The sequence below is a fragment of the Rhinoraja longicauda genome, chromosome 22 (assembly GCF_053455715.1).
Source record: "Rhinoraja longicauda isolate Sanriku21f chromosome 22, sRhiLon1.1, whole genome shotgun sequence".
NCBI lineage: Eukaryota > Metazoa > Chordata > Chondrichthyes > Rajiformes > Arhynchobatidae > Rhinoraja > Rhinoraja longicauda.
The window spans coordinates 20,351,677-20,372,175 of record NC_135974.1 but is presented as its reverse complement, the minus strand read 5'-3'; the positions used below and the strand labels follow the sequence as shown (position 1 = coordinate 20,372,175).

At 39.5% G+C, this 20,499-nt stretch overlaps 1 protein-coding gene across 2 annotated transcripts in view; it reads left to right on the top strand.

Annotated features, from left to right (window-relative positions):
- The window catches only part of LOC144604477 (solute carrier family 12 member 5-like), a 640,130-nt gene that overhangs the window by 481,260 nt on the left and 138,371 nt on the right, over nucleotides 1-20,499 (top strand). For both annotated transcript variants that reach the window (XM_078418946.1, XM_078418947.1), the window contains exon 3: nucleotides 4,996-5,127. In XM_078418946.1, the coding sequence (XP_078275072.1) occupies nucleotides 4,996-5,127 (132 nt within the window). The remainder of the gene's footprint in view (nucleotides 1-4,995; nucleotides 5,128-20,499) is intronic.

Below are 20,499 nucleotides of genomic sequence, written 5' to 3'. Positions count from 1 at the left end.
AGAGCATTTTGGCCCCAAATGTGGGGAAAACAATCGTGAAGTTGCTGATAGAAACATAGAAAGTAGGTGCAGGAGTAGGCCATTCAGCCCTTTGAGGCAGCACCACCATTCAATATGATCATGGCTGATCATCCAGAATCAGTACCCTGTTCCTGCTTTTACCCCTTGATTCCGTTAGCCCGAAGAACTATACCTAACTCTCCCTTGAATACATCCATTGAATTGGCCTCCACTGCCTTCTGTGCCAGAGAATTCCACAGATTCACAATTCTCTGGGTGATAACGTTTTTCCTTATCTCAGTCCTAAATGGCCCTTTTTCTTAAACTGTGACCCCTGGTTCTGGACTCCCCCAACATCGGGAACATTTTTCCTTCAATCAAGCCTGTCCAATCCCTTGAGAATTGTAAATGTTTCTATAAGATCCCCTCTCATCCTTCTAAATTCCAGTGAATATAAGCCCAATCGATCCATTGTTACATCATATGTCAGTCCCGCCATCCCGGGAATTAACCTGGTGATCCTATACTGCATTCTCTCAATAGCAAGAATGTCCTTCCTCAATTTAGGAGACCAAATCTACACACTATATTCCAGGTGCGTTCTCACCAGGGCCCAGTACAACTGCAGTAGGACCTCCTTGCTCCTATACTCCAATCCTCTCGCTATGAAGGCCAGCATGCCTTTCTTCACTGCCTGCTGTACCTGCATGCTTACTTTCAGTGACTGGTGTACAAGGACACCCAGGTTTCATTGTACCTCCCCTTTTCCTAATTTGGCACCATTCAGATAATAATCTGCCTTCTTGTTCTTGCCACCAAATTGGATAACCTCACATTTATCCACATTATACTGCATCTGCCATGCATCTACTGACTCACCCAACCTATCCAAATCACCTCATAGCATCCTCCTCGCAGCTCACACTGCCACCCAGCTTCGTGTCATCCACAAACATGGAGATGTTACATTTAATTCCTTTGTCTAAATCATTATATATTGTAAATAACTGGGGTCCCAGCACTGAGCCTTACGGCACCCCACTAGTCACTGCGATACAAAGCTGAGTTGTGAAGTGGGTGAAGAGATACTTCAAGGGGATATTGACAGGAATTTATCAAGGAAAATGTGAAGTCATCCACTTAAGCAGTTAAAACAGAAAAGGAGAAGATTCTTTAAATGATGGCATAGAAACATAGAAACATAGAAAATAGGTGCAGGAGTAGGCCATTCGGTCCTTCGAGCCTGCACTGCCATTCAATATGATCATGGCTGATTATCCAGCTCAGTAATCTGTACCTGCCTTCTCTCCATACCCCCTGATCCCTTTAGCCACAAGGGCCACATCTAACTCCCTCTTAAATATAGCCAATGAACTGGCCTCAACTACCTTCTGTTAAGTATTGGACTTTAGAAGGACTTAAGTATTTTTGGACACAAAGTTTGAGAGTTAACATTCAGGTGGAGCAAGCAATTCGGAAGGCAATGGTAGATTGGTCTTTATTGCAAGAAGATTTAGGTGCACAAAACAAATGTCTTACTTTAGTTATATCATGCTTTGGCATGACTGCAACTTGTATTGTGTACAAGTCTGATCTCCTTACCTGAGGAAAAGATATTTGGAATGGAGGGTATACATCAAAGGTTACCTCAGGAATCAGGGGTGGATTGAGGGAAGAATAAGCAGACCAGCCCTATGCTCTCTAGAGTTTAGTAGATTGATAGATGATCTCATTAAAATATACATAATTCTGACATTATTTGACAGGCTAGATGCATAGATGGAGAGACGAGGAACTGCAGCAGATTCAGATTTATTTTTTTTAACTCACAAAGTGCACAAATAACTCAGCAGATTATGCAGCATCTCTGAAAAACATGAATTGGCGACATTTCAGGTTTCACCCTTCGACAGACTGAAAAAGAGGCTCGACCCGAAACATCACCTACCCATGCTCTCCAGAGATGTTGCCTGACCTGCTGAGTTACTTCAGCATTTGTGTGTGTGTGTTTTTTTAATGCTGAAATGATGTTTCCCCTGGATAGGGTTTCTACAACCAGAGCACAGAATGTCAATATAAAGGGACAGCCATTCAGGATTGAGATGAGATATGCTTTCACCCCAAGGGTCGTGAATCTTTGGAATTCTTTATCCAAAAGAACTGTGGAAGCTCATTTCTGGATCTGATAAACTTTTGAACACTAAAGTAATCAAGGATTGCATGGTTAATATAGAAAAGTCCCAACATTAACAAAAATCAACCATGATTCTATTGAATGATGGAACAGAAGTGATGGGCCAAATGAATACATTCTACTTCTATTTCTTATTTTCTTATGTCCATATATATATATCTCACTGGGCCAAAGCAAACCAAATGGTTCTTTGCAGGACTGTGTTAACCTATTATTTTTACATGGGCAATAAAAAATAGCAGTTTGATATTGATTAATAATAAGATGGAAATCGGCATGCCACTGATTGCATGGCCATTGGTGTATGCTAATAATGATAAACATCTATTTTCAATTACTGTTACTCGTATGAAATCATTTTGGTTACATAAAAATGAAAATACTCCACTGGTAGTGGAGTATTTTGGAAAGTGTTTGGAAAGCTGCATAATTTGGGAAGAGGCGGCAGAACCAACAGACTGGCTCTGAACCCATGCGATAGCTACCAAATCCAACTGATTACCATCATCTTGATGAGTATCCATTTCAAGAGAAAGAGAAATATTGGTTGAACATACTCCATATTAGAAATTCATCTCACAGCATCACTGAATAAAACAATTTGCATGAATAGAAGAACACATAATGGGGGTCAATAACATTGAGAATGGATACAGAATTTTGACATGTTCATAATCGTATTTCAGTAAGTGTTCATTAACAGTCAGAATGTATTCTATTGGTGAGATGAATACATATTGAGTTTTGTTTTCAGTGAACAGATGTCATGAAGAAACACATTGAACGGAGATAAATGGAAGATTTGACTGCAAATAATTCCTTTCATTTTAGACCAATGTTAAATTCAAATGGGTTTTTTTTCATCAATAATCCCTTGGGATCGAAAGGGACTTGTTTCCACTTCACTTCCATTGGTTCTGAGGAAGTAGATGAGACCAATTTGGAAGTCTGGAGTCGATCATGCAAACAACGTGACCTGTCCATCAGTGCTAAAATAAAAAGCTTAGTGGGCGGGAGTTTGGGCCTAGGAGAGAACATTGGTATTGGTTGACCAGAGGATTTGGGGGGACCTTGTAAAGAAGACATAGGTGGTCTCTCTTTGAATAATCTGCTGTAGATAGACCATATATCTGAACATGCAGGAGGGCAGTGAAAAATGAGCATTGTATTGAGTTAGAGATCTTGGTCCTCAAATCCCCTTTCCCTCAGATACCCTTTGCCTGTGACTATCATCAGTGATATCTGCAATCCTGGGTGAAGGATGTTTCATATTGATCACCACTTTGCTTTTGTTCAGTGTTTTACATCAGACAGCTTTTCACTGTATGTTGGCTATTCTGGCCATGTTGTAATGCAAGTTTTTCTTACACTTGGAACACAATGGGTAGCACAGTGATGCAGGCAGGCAGTGATGCAGGTTCAGTCCCAACCTTGGGTGCTGCCTGTGTGGAATTTGCACCTTCTCTCTGCAACAATGTAGGCTTCCTCTGGTTTCCTCCTACATCCCAAAAATATGTGGGCATTGATTAGACAATAGACAATAGACAATAGGTGCAGGAGTAGGCCATTCAGCCCTTCGAGCCAGCACCGCCATTCAATGCGATCATGGCTGATCACTCTCAATCAGTACCCCGTTCCTGCCTTCTCCCCATACCCCCTCACTCCGCTATCCTTAAGAGCTCTATCCAGCTCTCTCTTGAAAGCATCCAACGAACTGGCCTCCACTGCCTTCTGAGGCAGAGAATTCCACACCTTCACCACTCTCTGGTTAATTAGCCACTACAAATTGTCCTTAATGTGTAGTCAAGTTGTAACATCTTAGGGGAGTTATGGAAATGTGAGGGGAATAACGTGGATTAGGAGATGCTTCTTGGTTAACTTCAACTCAGTGCCAAAGGGCCCTTTTCGATGCGCTATCCCTCTATGGCTTCATGACAATGGATATAAAAGAGAGATGGATTGCATTATTTTGATAGTACTTGACTTCTTCTTTCGTGTCCATCTTCTATGTTTCAAATGTTGACATCACTGTCATCGTCCTTCTTGAAAAGGACGCAAGCTTCCGGCGACAGTCAGTGGGAGTCATCGCTTGTTACAATAGATGAAGGTGGTAGCAGAATTAGCTCAGGGCACTTCCAGTTTCCAGCCCCGCGACATGTACGCTTCTGCTATGGGGCCATAGTACTTGACACCATGTTTAGTGTTACCATTTGAGGATGAATTTATGGACAAGCCTTTTAAATGTATACAGAAAAATGCTTTCATTCCATTTCAAGATTGGGTTATAACTTAAGTTGTAGTTAGACTAAAACATAACACATTATGGACAAATTGTTTTGTTGCAGCATGGATTTCCCTTAGGCACAGAATATAAAATACTTTTGTGACAATTTGCAATATTCCAATTTATTTTTTATGAGGGATCATACCTTATTGAGAATTTGGATTAACTTGTGTGTTTTGCTGAATTAATATTGTCTTTAATAGATCGTATTTTGCTTCAGAATAGATTCATGTATTGATGAGATTCTAATAGTGTCAGAGGGCCAGCGCAACCCAAGTGACTTTTTCTAGATTAGATATTCATAGCATTAGTTTTGGTGTTACTGCATTTGCAACATTCATACATTGAATCCATACATAGTAAATATGGCCGTTAAAATCTAATAGTTTTGTAATGTGTTTATTGATTCGTCAATACAGCTGTAATCTGTTGCAGAAACACAAAGCTCCATTGTTGCCCAGCAGCATGAAATTAATTGTTTTTCACAGTTTTGTGTTCTGTCTGTAATGTTTTGCAGGAAGAAATGGACACCAGCCCGATGGTATCATCTCTTCTTAGTGGACTGGCCAACTACACCAACCTTCCCCAGGGGGTAAAGGAGCACGAAGAGGCTGAAAATAATGAAGGAGCCAAGAAGAAGCAAGTCAAGGTACAAAGACTTCAGGGCAGATAGCGACAGCGTTGTTGTACTGATATTGATACTGGCTTTTACAATTTAGTAAATATCTGGTATCCGATCTGAACCCAACACACGAGAGAAACAGTGTGAGACCAGTCAAAGGGATTAGGATTACCACATCACAACAAAAAGGTGTAAAACATAGAAAATCTTTGATCTCTGGTTCTAAACAAAATTTATTTTGGGTTGTTTTAACCATATTGAGTGTTTAGAAACTCCTGTCCCTTCTCTCAAAATATCTTGCCCACTGGTGTCACTTCAGTTACAGATTATGATTCAGATTTGGTTATTGCCATATACACCAATGTGCCATGAAATTCCTAGTACACAAGAAGCTCACAGAGTGAACAGTATACATACAGTAATGATAACCACAGTAATAAATAAACCACAAGGGCAAAGCAGCAGAATGGTGCAAAGACTGTAGTGTAATCTGAAGTTGTGTAAAATAAATGTTTGGTAGCCATGGAGATTAAGTTGTTCTTAATTCTGGACATTTGGGCTTTCAAGCTCCTGGGTCTTCTCCCAGAAGGTAGAATAGAACAAAGGGAACGGCCAAGCATCATTGACAAAATTTCCAGCCCTCCTGATGCAACTCACTGTGAAAATGGACTGGATGGAAGGAAGTGACAAGCCTTTAATGGACTGGGCTGATGCTTGGCCGTTCCCTTTGTTCACCACTCTCTGCAAGTTCAGGCAGTCAAGAGCAGAGCAGTTGCCAAAATAGGATGATGTAACCTGTCAGAATAAGTGCATCTGTTGAAGTTTCAGAGAATCCTTATGAACATGCCAAATCTTCACAGACACCTATGAAAATGCACTGATGTGCTTTCGTAATCACCACTTCAGGTGAAGGTGAGATGAGGTTCAGTTGCTGGTGATATGGATGCCTCGGAAGATTAACCTGTCATCCAGTTCTACAGCAGTTCCATTTATGAGGGCAGATTAGTGCGCACAAGGTTCCCCTCTTTTGTGTACTCTGCTTAATCGTTGTTATAGGTCCATCCATGGACAGCATCCAGGTGATCTGATCATGCAAACCTTACAAAAGACACCCAAATGTGTCTCTTTATGACTCAGGATGGCACAGCGGCACAGCTGATAGAGCTGCTGCCTCACAGCACCAGAAAGCCGAGTTCGATCCTGATCTTGAGTGCTGTCTGGGTGGAGTTTGCACATTCTTCCGGGGTCCACAGGGGATTCCTCTGGGCTCTTTGGTCTCATCCTACATCCCAAAGATGTGCAGGTTTGTAGGTTAATGGGCCTTTGTAAATTATTGTTAATACTGAGGGGAGTGGATGAGAAAGTGGAATAACATAGAACTAGTGTGAACAGGTAATCACTGGTTTGCATTGAATCAGTGGGCCAAACGGCCTGTTTCCATGCCGTATCTCTAAAATAAACTAAAGATGATGTAAGTGATATTGTGCAGTTCCACGGAACTGAGTCTCTGCATATTCCTCTGCAACTGGATCCTTGACTTCCTCATCAACAGACCACAGTCCGTACAAATTGGCAGCAACACTTCTTCCCCGGTAGCCATCAATACGGGAGCACCTCAAGGCTGCATACTAAGCACCCTGCTCTACTCACTCTATACTCAAGACTGTGTGGCGGGACACAGCACAAACTCCATCTTCAAGTTCACCAACCACACCACCGATGTTAGACGAACTAAAGATGAGGATGAGTCAGAATATAGAAGTGAGATAGATTGACTGACCAAATGGTGTCAGCACAACAACCTGGCTCTCAATGTCAGGAAGACCAAGGAACTAATTGTGGAACTTTGGAAATGGAAGGATGAAGACCCACAAATCTGTCTATTTCGAGAGAAAGTTGCAAATTCATGGGTGTGCATATCTCTGAAGATCTTTCCTGGACCCAGCACACTGATGCAATGGTAAAGAAAGCCCATCAATGCCTCTCCATGAAAAGATTGCGGAGATTCTGTATGTCAGAGAGGACTCGCTTGAACTTCTCCAGGTGTACAGTAATGACCATATTGACTGGTTGCGTCATGACCATGTTCGGCAACTTGAATGCCCAGGAGCGAAGAAGACTGCAAAAAGTGGTGAACACTGCCCAGTCCATCACAGGTTCTGACCTCCCCACCATCAAAGGGATTTACAGGAGTCGCTGCCAACATCATCAGAAACTCACACCACCCCAGCCAAGTGCTCATTTTTCTCCTGCCATCGAGAAGAAGTTATAGGAGCCTGAAAACTGTAACGTCCAGGTCCAGGAACAGCTTCTTCCCTGCAGCCATCAGATTATTAAACACTACAACCTCCAAATTAGCTCTGAACAGATAGATAGATAGACAGATAGGCAGATAGACAGATAGACAGATAGACAGATAGATAGATAGATAGATAGATAGATAGATAGATAGATAGATAGATAGATAGATAGATAGATAGATAGATAGATAGATAGATAGATAGATAGATAGATAGATAGATAGATAGATAGATAGATAGATAGATAGATAGATAGATAGATAGATAGATAGATAGATAGATAGATAGATAGATAGATAGATAGATACTGAACTTTTCTTTTCATTTATTATATTGTTTACAGAGCACTATGTTTACATATTGTTTTGTGCTGCTGCAAGTAAGAATTTAATTGTTCTGTCTGAGATCTGAAATCTAATTAGTTCCATCTCTAATCATCTACAGTATCTCGTTTAACATTGATGAATAAAGTATAAGATTTGTACATAAGTGGCCAAAACAAACAGGATTACTTTTCTTTCCCATTTCACTTTAAAGCAGTCAGGCTGGAGCAAGTTTCAAAGTTCTTTCATAGCTTTTTTTAGGATCAGGCCCCATCATCTTTGTTTTATTTCTAAATTGAACAATTCATTTTGAGGCTGAGTCTGAAGGACAGTTCTCGACCGTAAACGTCACCCACTCCTTCTCTCCAGAGATACTGCCTGTCCCGCTTTTAATCCAGCATTTTGGGTCTGTCTTCTTGTGTGGTTTAATTCATTTTGAGATTGGCACAGTACATGTCTTGCTAATATTTAACAAGAACCTTATAATGGGAGCTTGTACTTAAAGTGCCTAAAACCTCTTGCAGCTCTTAATATAAATTGAAAACATTTTAACTGTAATCTTGAGCTTTACAGTGAGTGTCACATTTAAAAATACTTTTTTACAAAAACAACACTTGCAATTATGTGGAATAAATATTCTAGACTTGAGCACGTAATCTCTAGTGCACAACTGAAAGAGCGATTCACAAAACATTCCCAGGTGAGTTCCTAGGTTAAATTTAACAGGTGGCTGCAAAAGATCGCATTATTTTATTTTAAGCAAGGCGGCAGAGTTCAGCCTGATAATAATCAACCAGGACTACTGAAGCATAGATTTTTGGGTTACCATCTTGTTGTTTACAGAGGCCGGCTCACACAAATTAACTGATGTGGGTCCTGCATCACAGTAGTGTGGAGTTGTAAAGTCATTCTGAAAAAAAGCTAGGGTGTTTTTTATTAATCTAAACCCAATCCCATCTTCCTTTAGCTAGATAACCAATGGGGTAGAATACCAGTGTCAGAGGTGAATAACTTGCAGTAACATGTCCACTCCAGTGCTTCCTCGACTCAGCCATCCCCAACACAGCACAACATGGCAGGAAAAGCTCACACCCCTCCTGCACAATTCAGAAATATGTAGAAGATGCCACACTTTGACGAAGCTGATGTGGCTGTGATGGATAACACTACAATTTAGAAAATGGTTGGTAGGGAAAGCAGGTTTAAAGATATTGTCCATCAACTGGTTGCTCATTTACTGCTAGTCCATGCTAAGTGCCCGCACATCAATACATTTCCTTCATCTCTAATCCTTTATACTTTTTCTTTTAAGGGTAATATTCAAACGGTATCTTAAAATTGGAGGCCTTGACAATTTGACTCACCCCATGTTGTTCTATCAATTCACACTGACAATTCTGTGAAACGTTTTCTGTCTTCATGATTCTGTGAAAATGATGGAGTATCACTCTCACACATCTGGTTATAACCCTGAAAGTTCATTGTCAATGACTCGTGGGTTACGAAGCCTGCAGCTGCTGCCTGCTGATGAACTCCCTTGGTCCTCATAGAATTTGATTGCGATCTAATGAGAGAATAGAAAGTGATATTGTCCGGCAAGCTTGTCAGTTGCCTGATTGAATCACTCTGCAGACAGAGATTGTTTTCTTAATTGGCGTCAACACATCAACTCTCCTGGAAGATGTTTAGATCATAGACTTAGACTGTGAGTCACAAGGTAAAATGTGGTTAGGCAGTGCCTTTAGAAGGAGAAACAGAGTTCATGGTTAAGGTAGATGTCTTTTCACTCTGATCTCTGGGCCGGTAGTTGGTTGTGTGAGACGCACTTAGAGCGAAACAGGGTTTCCTCACACCGCCACCTCAACACCACAGACCTTCTATTTGGCTCTGAATGCGGGAATCAGCAGCAGGGGCAGAGGTTATTGCTGTTCCCCTGCTGCACTGGACAAGGTGGTGCCAGGCAGCCTTCTGGGGCCGCTGCGCTCTGTGTGGTCAGGGAGTACCCACTGAGCTCTTAGTGATGGGGATCCAGGATTCTGACCTGGCACCCGGGCAGTGATATCAATGGGAGAAAAATCTTACTCAGTTTGAGTGGACAATCGGCAATAACAGACACCATCCCCCACTCCCCTCTCCCCTTCCCCAATGGTCTGTTATAACAAGGGTTTACTGTATTCTGGTGCTCAGAACAAAAAAATCAAATCGAAGATAAAGGAAACTGAAAACATCTAAAACATAAATAATTTTAAAAATGAATTCAAACAAAATAATTCCAAACATACTATCTTACTTTCCTTTTGTTCTGAAACCATATACATTCCATTCAAAGCAATTGTATCTCAATTCCTATACCAGATCCATTCAACTCGCTTCAATCTTCACAAACCTCACTAAAACTCATTGGAATCGTATTTACACTGTAATGCAGCTGTGAACGCCACATATTTCCCACTTCCAGCAGTGTTTATTACAGTTATATCACCATTGTGAACTGCAGCATAAATAGAAGCAACAGAGAATTATGAAGTGTCAACTAAATTAGTCTTCTATGAGTGCTACTGAACATCTGGATGACAAATAGCAACATGCTAAGCATTTACCGATCAATACATTTGTCAAACCAATAGAAAAACAATGTAAAATTGTTCCTTGCAGAATATTAAATGCCTTGCAAGACTATATCCGTAATGTGAACAAAAAAATGCCAGAAACACTCGACAGGTTAGGAAGCAACTGTGGAGAAACAAAGTTGATGTTGAAGGTAATTTACTACAACTTTGTTGAGACTTTGTCTATGCCTCTTTCTAACCAGGTCACGTATATCTATGAAAAAGGGCTTTCTGTAAGTGTTCGCTTATTCTCCTTTTTCTTATCCGTGGGAAATATTTTCTACTCATTTTCCAAGTGAATACCAGTCTCTAAGCTCCCAAATTTTTGAACTAATGTCTCACCAAGCTAACCATGCCAAAATATCCAACATTGCCGAAAGGGCAATTCGTGCTCAAGGGGCTCAGCATATGCTCTTGTCATTAGTAATATTTCTTAACTATTTGCTCAGCCATGCAGCCTTTATAAGGTCGCCAGTAAAGAATGTGCATTTGTGTAGTGATTATGAAACAACTAATCTCAGGGTCTGGATTGATAATTCATGATTTGTGAGTTCAGCGATTAGTAGAGCAGTTTGAACAATGGAGTTTGGTTACCAAAATCTGGAAGTAAGCAGCTGCTATCAGTACAAATAGTCATGATGCTGCCGGACTTCTGTAACTATCTTACTGATTCATTGTCTCTGAAAAGAAAGGAGAGGACATCTCAAGCAGTGATCAGTCCCAGCATCCCTTACATTCATTTCAATGGAAGGAAAAGTTCAGTTAGGGACATGCAACCTCCCATTTAAGGGCAGAAATTGTTCTTGGTCGGTAATGTAAAACATCTTTATCTCCTCTATCTCCATTAATTGTCAGGCACATTAATAATGTAAGTATATAAAACGTGTGCTTACCCCACGTCTTCCAAAGTATTCAGATTTAAAATACTGCATAAAACATTCTTTCTTCTAATAATTTATTCAATTCTCTAAAATAGTCATTGGATTAATGTAATAAAAACACATTTATCTGTTTGTTTAATAACACTGTAAGTTTTGTGTTTCTCATCTTCTAAGAACCCAACAAATAAGTAACCAATGACTTTGATCCTTGTTTGATTCACCATGAAAAATATAAATTCAATATATATACACCGAACCTTCGACTGATATTCTACTACTCTGGCTGAATATCAGAAAGGTTCAGAGGGAGGTTTTGTCGAAAAGTAACTACACAGAAATGGATTTATGGGTGTATAATAAATAAGATCAGAATATGGCACTCGTGTCTTGGTCGTGTTCGAATAGCTTCTTTTTTTTTTTGGAATCTTATAGCTGTAAATTTATACAGTATTTGTAAGTTACATTATGAAATATTGCAAAGAGCAGCTTTAAAAATTAGTATATGTTTGAATGGACAATGGAATGCTTGAACAAACAGTGTGAAGAAAAGGAACTAATTTTCATCCTTTACAATTCAGATTGGCCAACATTTTCATGTTCTCAGAGGCAACCATAGTTCTCTCTCCTTCTCGTTGTGTGCTCGCAATCAGTTCTCCTCTATATCAGATGTCTCTTCCTAGTTCCTAATTTTCAACAGTAGTCATGCTTCAGAATACTTCAAGATGTTATTAAATCAACAATGCTGCATCAGTTCAAGCTATTAAAATTAAACTTTGCATGTAAATGTTTACAATGGTGATTAGGATACTTCCAGGTATAGAAAATAGATGATCAGACATTAATTTCTGCAAGCATGTCACTAAATACTTCTCACTATTGCATCTTGCATGAGACCATGAAACATAAACACCAAGGCATAAAGAATATTTCCAAATTCAGCAATTACTCTTCTATTCATTATCTTCCCACTTTCACTGGTCATTTCCCTACCTACCATTTTCATTCAGCATAGCAGCAACACAGCAATTCCCACTACACCTAGAACCTCTTTGTCTATAAAATATGCCCATATGGTTCAGAGTGTGATTGCCAAATCTGAGTGCCTTTTATCTGCAATGTTCCAAAAATGGGCTTAAAATGGTGGTTCATAAATCCACTGAAGGATTGCATGGTCATTAATTAGTGAACCCATGTGGCTGACAATAAACAATGCAATATCGTCATCCAATATCAACGTATGCTGGAAATCCCACTGTGGGGAGTTATGTTTTTACATCCTGAGGTATCCTGTCACCTTTTTAATGTACAAATGAAGCAGAGGAATCATTGTCCCAAATGCTAAATAATGAAATGGATGTAACATTAAAATGTTTGTGAGCTTTCCGATAGTAATACATCCAATTTAACAAGAGATGTGAAAAGTAAGGTTCCATTCTTAGCAATTTTACATTCGAACTGGCAGTTAATATTACTTATGTCTTTCTGGTTGCCCATTTTTTAAATTGGTTACGCCCTACTTCCATTGTTCACAATAGCGTGAACAGAAGTTGTTTTCATTTCTCTGTGCTTTCAGATTAGTTAACCATGATTTATTATGACACTTCTGTGAAAGTTTTTTATCTGCTCCTCTATTTGCCAATTAAAATAAAATTAGCAATGAACACAAAACTAATAATAATCCAGGAAAATAAATCACAAGGTTATTAAGCTTCTCCCTCTAGCTTCACTCCCAATCATATCTTTCCCAATATACTTTGCTTGACTTTGTGGATATCTATAATCATGCCTACAGTTCTTCTGCACTTGATAGCTTGTGCTTTAGCTACTTATTTGAGACACAACATTCAGTGAAAATATCATTACCCAATCACAAAACACACTTGCAATAATCCACCGAGCCTTCAAAATGGCCCCGATTAAATGGTGCTGCTTCAGGTTGATGATCTCTTATCAGAAAGGGGTCCTGGTGAAAGGTAGTTGAATTAAAACATTAAATCTGTTTCCACAAAGTATTGCATGACTACTGTTTACGTATAAAACTATCTTTTCCGTCGTCAAAGTAATTTATGTATTTTGTAAGCAGGTTGCAGCCATGGTACAAACTCATTGGGGACACTGCTCTGTGTTTTCCACCTCTTCACAACTTCTTGATCCAAGCTTGTAGTTGCCTTTAATTCCATACTTTCACAGACATCTTTAATTACCTTAAGTGAAATGTCATCAAAAGGATTTAAGATATCTATATACATCTATAAATATTATCCATAGGCACTCTTTTATCTGCCATAGTTATTGGATTTTATTTAAACTAGATTAGTTAGACATAACAGAACCCATGATCAGCTCACATTGTCTGACTGTACAATCAGTTGAACCCTCATTATACATTCCTGCAGCCATTTCACTACAAGCATTAGACTAAAAGCCTGTATGCCTTAGTTTGTCTCCAACCTTCTTTTAATACTAAAGTGATGTTAGCAATTTTCCAATCTATAGGGCAATCCCTTAATTAAAGAATCTTGAAAGATCACAACTATAACGTCATCAATTTCACCAATTTCAAAATGCTGATTTGGAGGTCATTGGGTCTTTGAGATTTAGCCCAACTCGCAACATCCCCAATCACTTTCACCAGACTCTGCTGGTTTATGGCCTCATCATTCCATTGTCTCTCATGCTGTGGGCTCAAGTCCAGTTTGGCTTCTTCCTACATTTATCCTATCATCATTGCTCTAGCCATCCTCTCACCTGGTGCTTAAATGTTTCCAGTAACCCGCTCTCCTCAGGCAAGAGAGTTATATGAAATGTCTAGGGTTGGATTTTTTCTTGTTTATTATATTGTTTACAGTGTACTATGTTTACATATTCTATTGTGCTGCTACAAGCAAGAATTTCATTGTTCTATCTGGGACATATGACAATAAAACACTCATGACTATCTATATGTTTACATTCACAAAAGGAAGGCATTATAGAAAATAAGATGTTTTAAATATCCAAACTGATTCAAGAATGTATAATGTAATTAATCAGGGAACTCACTCTATATGAGATCAATACACTAAACTGGTCTCTGAAGAGTTAAAAGGTTGGAACGTATTGTGACATTCTATAAGATGACATTGGTGGAAAGGAAAGAATAATAATTTGAAAGAGCCGTGGTTTTCCAGGGAAATTGGACACTTGGTTCGGAAAAAGAGGGAGATATACAATAAATATAAGCGGCAGGGAGTAAATGAGGTTCTTGAGGAATATAAAGAATGTAAAAGGAATCTTAAAAAGGAAATTAGAAAAGCGAAAAAAAGATATGAGGCTGCTTTGGCAAGTAATGTAAAAGTAAACCCCAAGGGGTTCTACAGATATGTCAATAGCAAAAGGATAGTGAGGGATAAAATTGGTCCATTAGAGAGTCAGAGTGGACAGCTATGTGCTGAGCCGGAAGAAATGGGGGAGATATTAAACAATTTCTTTTCTTCGGTATTTACCGAGGAGAAGGATATTGAATTATGTGAGGTATGCGAAACAAGTAGAGTAGTGATGGAAATTAGGAGGATTAAAGAAGAGGAGGTACGGACACTTTTGAAGAATATAAAAGTGGATAAGTCTCCAGGTCCTGATAGGATATTCCCTAGGACATTGAGGGAAGTTAGTGCAGAAATAGCAGGGGCTATGACGGAAATATTTCAAACGTCATTAGAAACAGGGATGGTGCCGGAAGATTGGCGCATTGCGCATGTTGTGCCTTTGTTTAAAAAAGGTTCTAAAAGTAAACCTAGCAATTATAGACCTATTTGACGTCTGTGGTGGGAAAATTAATGGAAAAGATACTTAGGGACAATATATATAATTATTTGGATAATCAAGGCCTGATTAGAAACAGTCAACATGGATTTGTGCCTGGAAGGTCATGTTTGACTAATCTTCTTGAATTTTTTGAAGAGGTTACCAGGGAAATTGATAAGGGCAAGGCTGTGGATGTTGTCTATATGGACTTCAGTAAGGCATTTGACAAGGTTCCACATGGAAGGTTGATTAAGAAGGTTAAATCGTTGGGTATTAATAGTGAGGTTGCAAGATGGATTCAACAATGGCTGAATGGGAGATACCAGAGGGTAACGGTTGACAATTGTATGTCAGGTTGGAGGCCAGTGTCTAGTGGAGTGCCCCAAGGATCTGTGTTGGGTCCACTGTTGTTTGTCATTTACATTAATGATCTGGATGATGGTGTGGCAAATTGGATTAGTAAATATGCAGATGATACTAAGATAGGTGGAGTAGTTGATAGTGAGGTAGATTTTCAAAGTCTACAGAGAGACTTGGGCCTTTTGGAAGGGTGGGCTGAAAGATGGCAGATGGAGTTTAATGCTGATAAGTGTGAGGTGCTGCATTTTGGCAGGACAAATCAAAATAGGACGTACAGGGTAAATGGTAGGGAATTGAGGAATGCAGTGGAACAGAGGGATCTGGGAATAACTGTGCATTGTTCCCTGAAGGTGGAATCTCATGTGGATAGGGTGGTGAAGAAGGCGTTTGGTATGCTTGCCTTTATAAATCAGAGCATCGAGTATAGAAGTTGGGATGTAATGTTGAAATTGTACAGGGCATTGGTGAGGCCGAATCTGGAGTATGGTGTGCAGTTCTGGTCGCCAAATTATAGGAAGGATGTCGACAAAATGGAGAGGGTACAGAGGAGATTTACTAGAATGTTGCCTGGGTTTCAGCACTTAGGCTACAGAGAGAGGTTGAACAGGTTGGGTCTTTATTCTTTGGAGCGTAGAAGGTTGAGGGGGGACTTGATAGAGGTTTTTTAAATTTTGAGAGGGACGGACAGAGTTGACGTGGGTAGGCTTTTCCCTTTGAGAGTGGGGAAGATTCCAACAAGGGGACATAGCTTCAGAATTGAGGGACAAAGGTTTAGGGGTAACATGAGGGGGAACTTCTTTACTCAGAGGGTTGTGGCTGTATGGAATGGGCTTCCGGTGGAAGTGGTGGAGGCTGGCTCGATTTTATTATTTAAGAGTAAATTGGATAGGTATATGGATAGGAGGGGATTGGAGGGTTATGGTCTGAGTGCAGGTAGATGAGACTAGGTCAGGGAGAATGGTCGGCGTGGACTGGCAGGGCCGGACAGGCCTGTTTCCATGCTGTAGTTGTTATATGTTATATGTTATATGTTATTGATTCATGAGAAAAGGGCCTTTTATGACATGCATTTTACTTGCTCCTGAAAATTGCTCAATAATAGAAAGTGAACTTTGACCTGTCATAACCGGGTGCAAAGAGATAGTTAAAAATAATGAACAATATCTGAGTGGTAAACATGTCTTTCAGTATGTCAATGTTGCGGAAAAACTAAGTGTGAAGCCCTTCTCCTGAGATGGGATTCCAATCAGTGTGCACTAACTGCATCGAGTTGGTAAATCCTATTAAACTGAATGAGCTAAAACAATTTGAATCGGCAGATTATTATTACTGACTTTCTCCTGGGTGTCAGGTCATTGCACACCTTCTGCTCATCATTGGCAGTCGATGGTTAGTACATTTTATATGAGGATTTGAATGGATGTTATTCAGTGTACAGCTTTTTTGCTTTTCTTTGCTATGGTCTAATGCAAAAAAAAGCACTACACAGAATAAAAGTATAAATACATATACAGACATGCAAACCAGGAGCAAGTGCAGGCCACCTGGCCTGTCAAACCTGCTCCACCATTCAATGTCATGATCAATCTGATTCTAACCTTAACTCTGCATTTATTTACTCCATGCAGTAATCTTTCATCCCCAAGTTTATCGTATTTCCCTACCTCTGCCTTAATAGATTTTTAGATTTAGAGATAAAGCGCGGGAACAGGCCCTTCGGCCCACCGAGTCCGCGCCGCCCAGCGATCCCCGCACATTAACACTATCCTACACACACTAGGGACAATTTTTACATTTACCCAGTCAATTAACCTACATACCTGTACGTCTTTGGAGTGTGGGAGGAAACCAAAGATCTCGGAGAAAACCCACGCAGGTCACGGGGAGAACGTACACACTCCGTACAGACGGCGCCCGTAGTCAGGATCGAATCTGAGTCTCCGGCGCTGCATTCGCTGTAAGGCAGCAACTCTACCGCTGCGCCACAGTGCCGGACGTAGGACTTTTTGACCAACAGCCTTTGATGATGTGAGCTCCAAAGATTCAGGAACCTCCATGAGAAACTATTTTACCTCATCTCTGACTTAAATGAATGACATATTATTTTTAAACAATGACACCTCGTTTCTCTCACGAGAGGAAATATTTTATCCATATCTACCCTGTCAAGACTCCTCTAGCTTTTCTTTTTATTCTCCCAAATCCACTCTGACTAAACTCCAGCAGATTAAAGCGTATCTTGTCAAACATTCCCTCATAATGCAACCCACCCATTCCAGTTAATAGAATCAAGGAAGTGCAGATGCTGGTTTACAAAATTTCCTCAATGCATGCATACTTTAACAAAGCTCTCTCTCTGACAGTAGTTCTGTGAGACTTTCTCTCACTACTGCCGCTTTGTGTCAGCTTTCTTTACTCCTCACCCCACCCCCACCACCACCACAATCAGTCTGGAGAAACATCACCTATCCATGTTCATTCATTAGCACACCCAGATCTTTCTGCATCTCAGGGTCATGCAAACTATCACCATTTAAATATCTTACTTCTGTTTTTAATTTTGCTACCAAAATGGGTACTCACACATTTTCCCACATTATGCTCCATTTGTAAATTCTATGCCCACCCTCTTCACCAATCTGTATCCCTTTGTGCACCCCCAAAGTCCTCTTCACAACTTACTTTCCTACTTATCTCTCTGCCATCCACAAATATAGCAACCAAACATCTATGCCTTTATCCAAGTAATGTATATGGATTTTTAAAAGCTGAGGCCCCAATATTGATCCCTGTATTGGACCATTCATTGCATCTTGCTAACTAGAAAAAAGATACACTGATGCCTATTCTCTGTAAGCCAGTAGATCTTCAAACCATCTGTTTTCTACACCATGGGCTTTTATTTTTTCACAATAGCCTTGAAGTTGCGATACTTTCAGGAGTTATGTTATGCCTGACATTTCTCAGATTGTTTTGTAAAGTTGAGCTTCTAATCTAATTGAAGCTGAGTGACAAGACTGTTTTAATTATAAAGAAGAAAGATAGCAAAACTGCAAGAGTAAAGGTGAGATTATAAGAGAAATTCTAGATGCGGGAAATCTAAATAAAGACTGCAGAGGACAGCGGATCTGTCATCGCCTCAGCTCATGATACAGGGAGAGACCTTTCACTTTAAAGATGTACAGACAATGACTAACGCCATCCTCAGATGTACTTGTTGTGGTAAGTTGCCCCAAATTGATGAGTACTGCAACATCTTCATAATCACACATCTGACAATTACTAATGGTCAATCATTTCATTGTGGATTTTTCATTGTCTTTTTCTTTGTCTTCAGAACACTAACTTAACGTGAATACCAATCTGACATCTTATCTCATGATTTGACAACATTTGCTTAGCTCCTTGGCATTTGTTGTTTATCCACTACTCTCATTGTCTGCAACTCATTTTCACTTAACCCACAGCTAACAATGGCCTGTTTCCTTTATCATCATTATTATTTTGCATATCTTTCATTCATTTGTTCTATATCTTTCTATATCACCATCTATATCTCTTGTTTCCCTTTCCCCTGACTCTCAGTCTGAAAAAGGGTCTCGACCTGAAACGTCACCTACTCCCTTTCTCCAGAGATGGTGTTTGTCCTGCTGAGTTACTCCAGCTTTTTGTGTCTATCTTCACTTTAAACCAGCATCTGCAGTTCCTTCCTACACAACAACAACTCAGTTAGCATAAAAGCATGATTGCACAACAACTATGGAGGGAGTCTCTATTTTCTGTATTTGATTCAAAGTGTAACTATTATTAGATAAACAAATGTCATCCTTGGACTGACGGATTGATTTTTCGTAAAACTGGTGAACAAATTATTCAGATTGTGTCATCTCTCTTTTGCTGGTGTGAAAACTTTGAACTGTAATAAGAACCTAGAAATGGCCATAAATCTAGCTTGAGAACAAAATGACATCAAAGAAAGAAGCAACAAGAAACACAATGCAGATTCCTCACTCTATCGTTACAATCAAATCATGGAATCAAACTTGTTTCAATGAAGAAAATGAAAGGGCAAGTGGGGAACAAACTAATAAAGTTGAAGTACGGCACTACTTGCATTTTAAACAGCAAGAACAGCTTTATAACCCTCAGATCAACCCTCTGCAGTTCAACCACATCTAATTGTGAATGAAATAGCTAACTCTCAATTTTAACACCAACATCCAACTGACCTTCTTCAATTGACTGAACCCTCTTGAATACTGGTGTGAGGAACTTATTAGCACATGAGGAGGTTGAGCCCAGCAGCAAAGATGTAATTGAGTGGAAGCAAAACTTAATTTTAAAAAGTGAGAAAAAAATAGGATATATCAACAGGATGCAATGAGGTAAAATTGGAAGATGTGCCTTTGAAGTAACCATCTGTTGGATTTATTGGCGTGTAGTGTGCTTTAAACATTGCAGATAGTTCTCCTAGAATGAGTCACAGAATGAATTTCATATAACACGTTCAATGAAAGGGAATTGTATTTGTCTTACACGGACTGAATTGGTTATATAATGCAATTTTGATTAGGAACTAAAGGACCCTCTAGACTTTCATATGTAAATTGCATGCAGGAAAAAAATACCTCCATGCAACCTCGCTGCGTTAATCAGATACTATTGTCCCTTTGAAACTTAGCTGCTACTTTCACCTTAGAGGCCATTGAAATTCAAACCAAGAGTCAAGAAAGAGTGCTTTATTGTCACATTTCTCAAAACTGAACAATTCTTACTTCCAGCAGCACAGCAGGTATATAAACATAGTACTCTTTAAAGCATCATTGATAATAGCTGGGTTCAATTAGCTGATATTGATTCGGCCACCCGAACTGGGTTTGCTTATTTCTTATAAAAGCCTGAGAAGCCTGGAATTTCTTACCACTGTAAATAAAATATATTATATGAGTTCACCCTGCTGTGAATGTGGTCACTGCTGAACCCAACATCATCCCCGACGCCACAATATATATAAAACAAACAAGCAATAATACTGCAATGGTCGTTTCTATTGGCACTTGTGCAATGATACTTTCTTAAACTATGTAACCTACATGGATGTACACTCCAAAGATTGGCTAATTGGTTAATTGGCTGGGCAAAT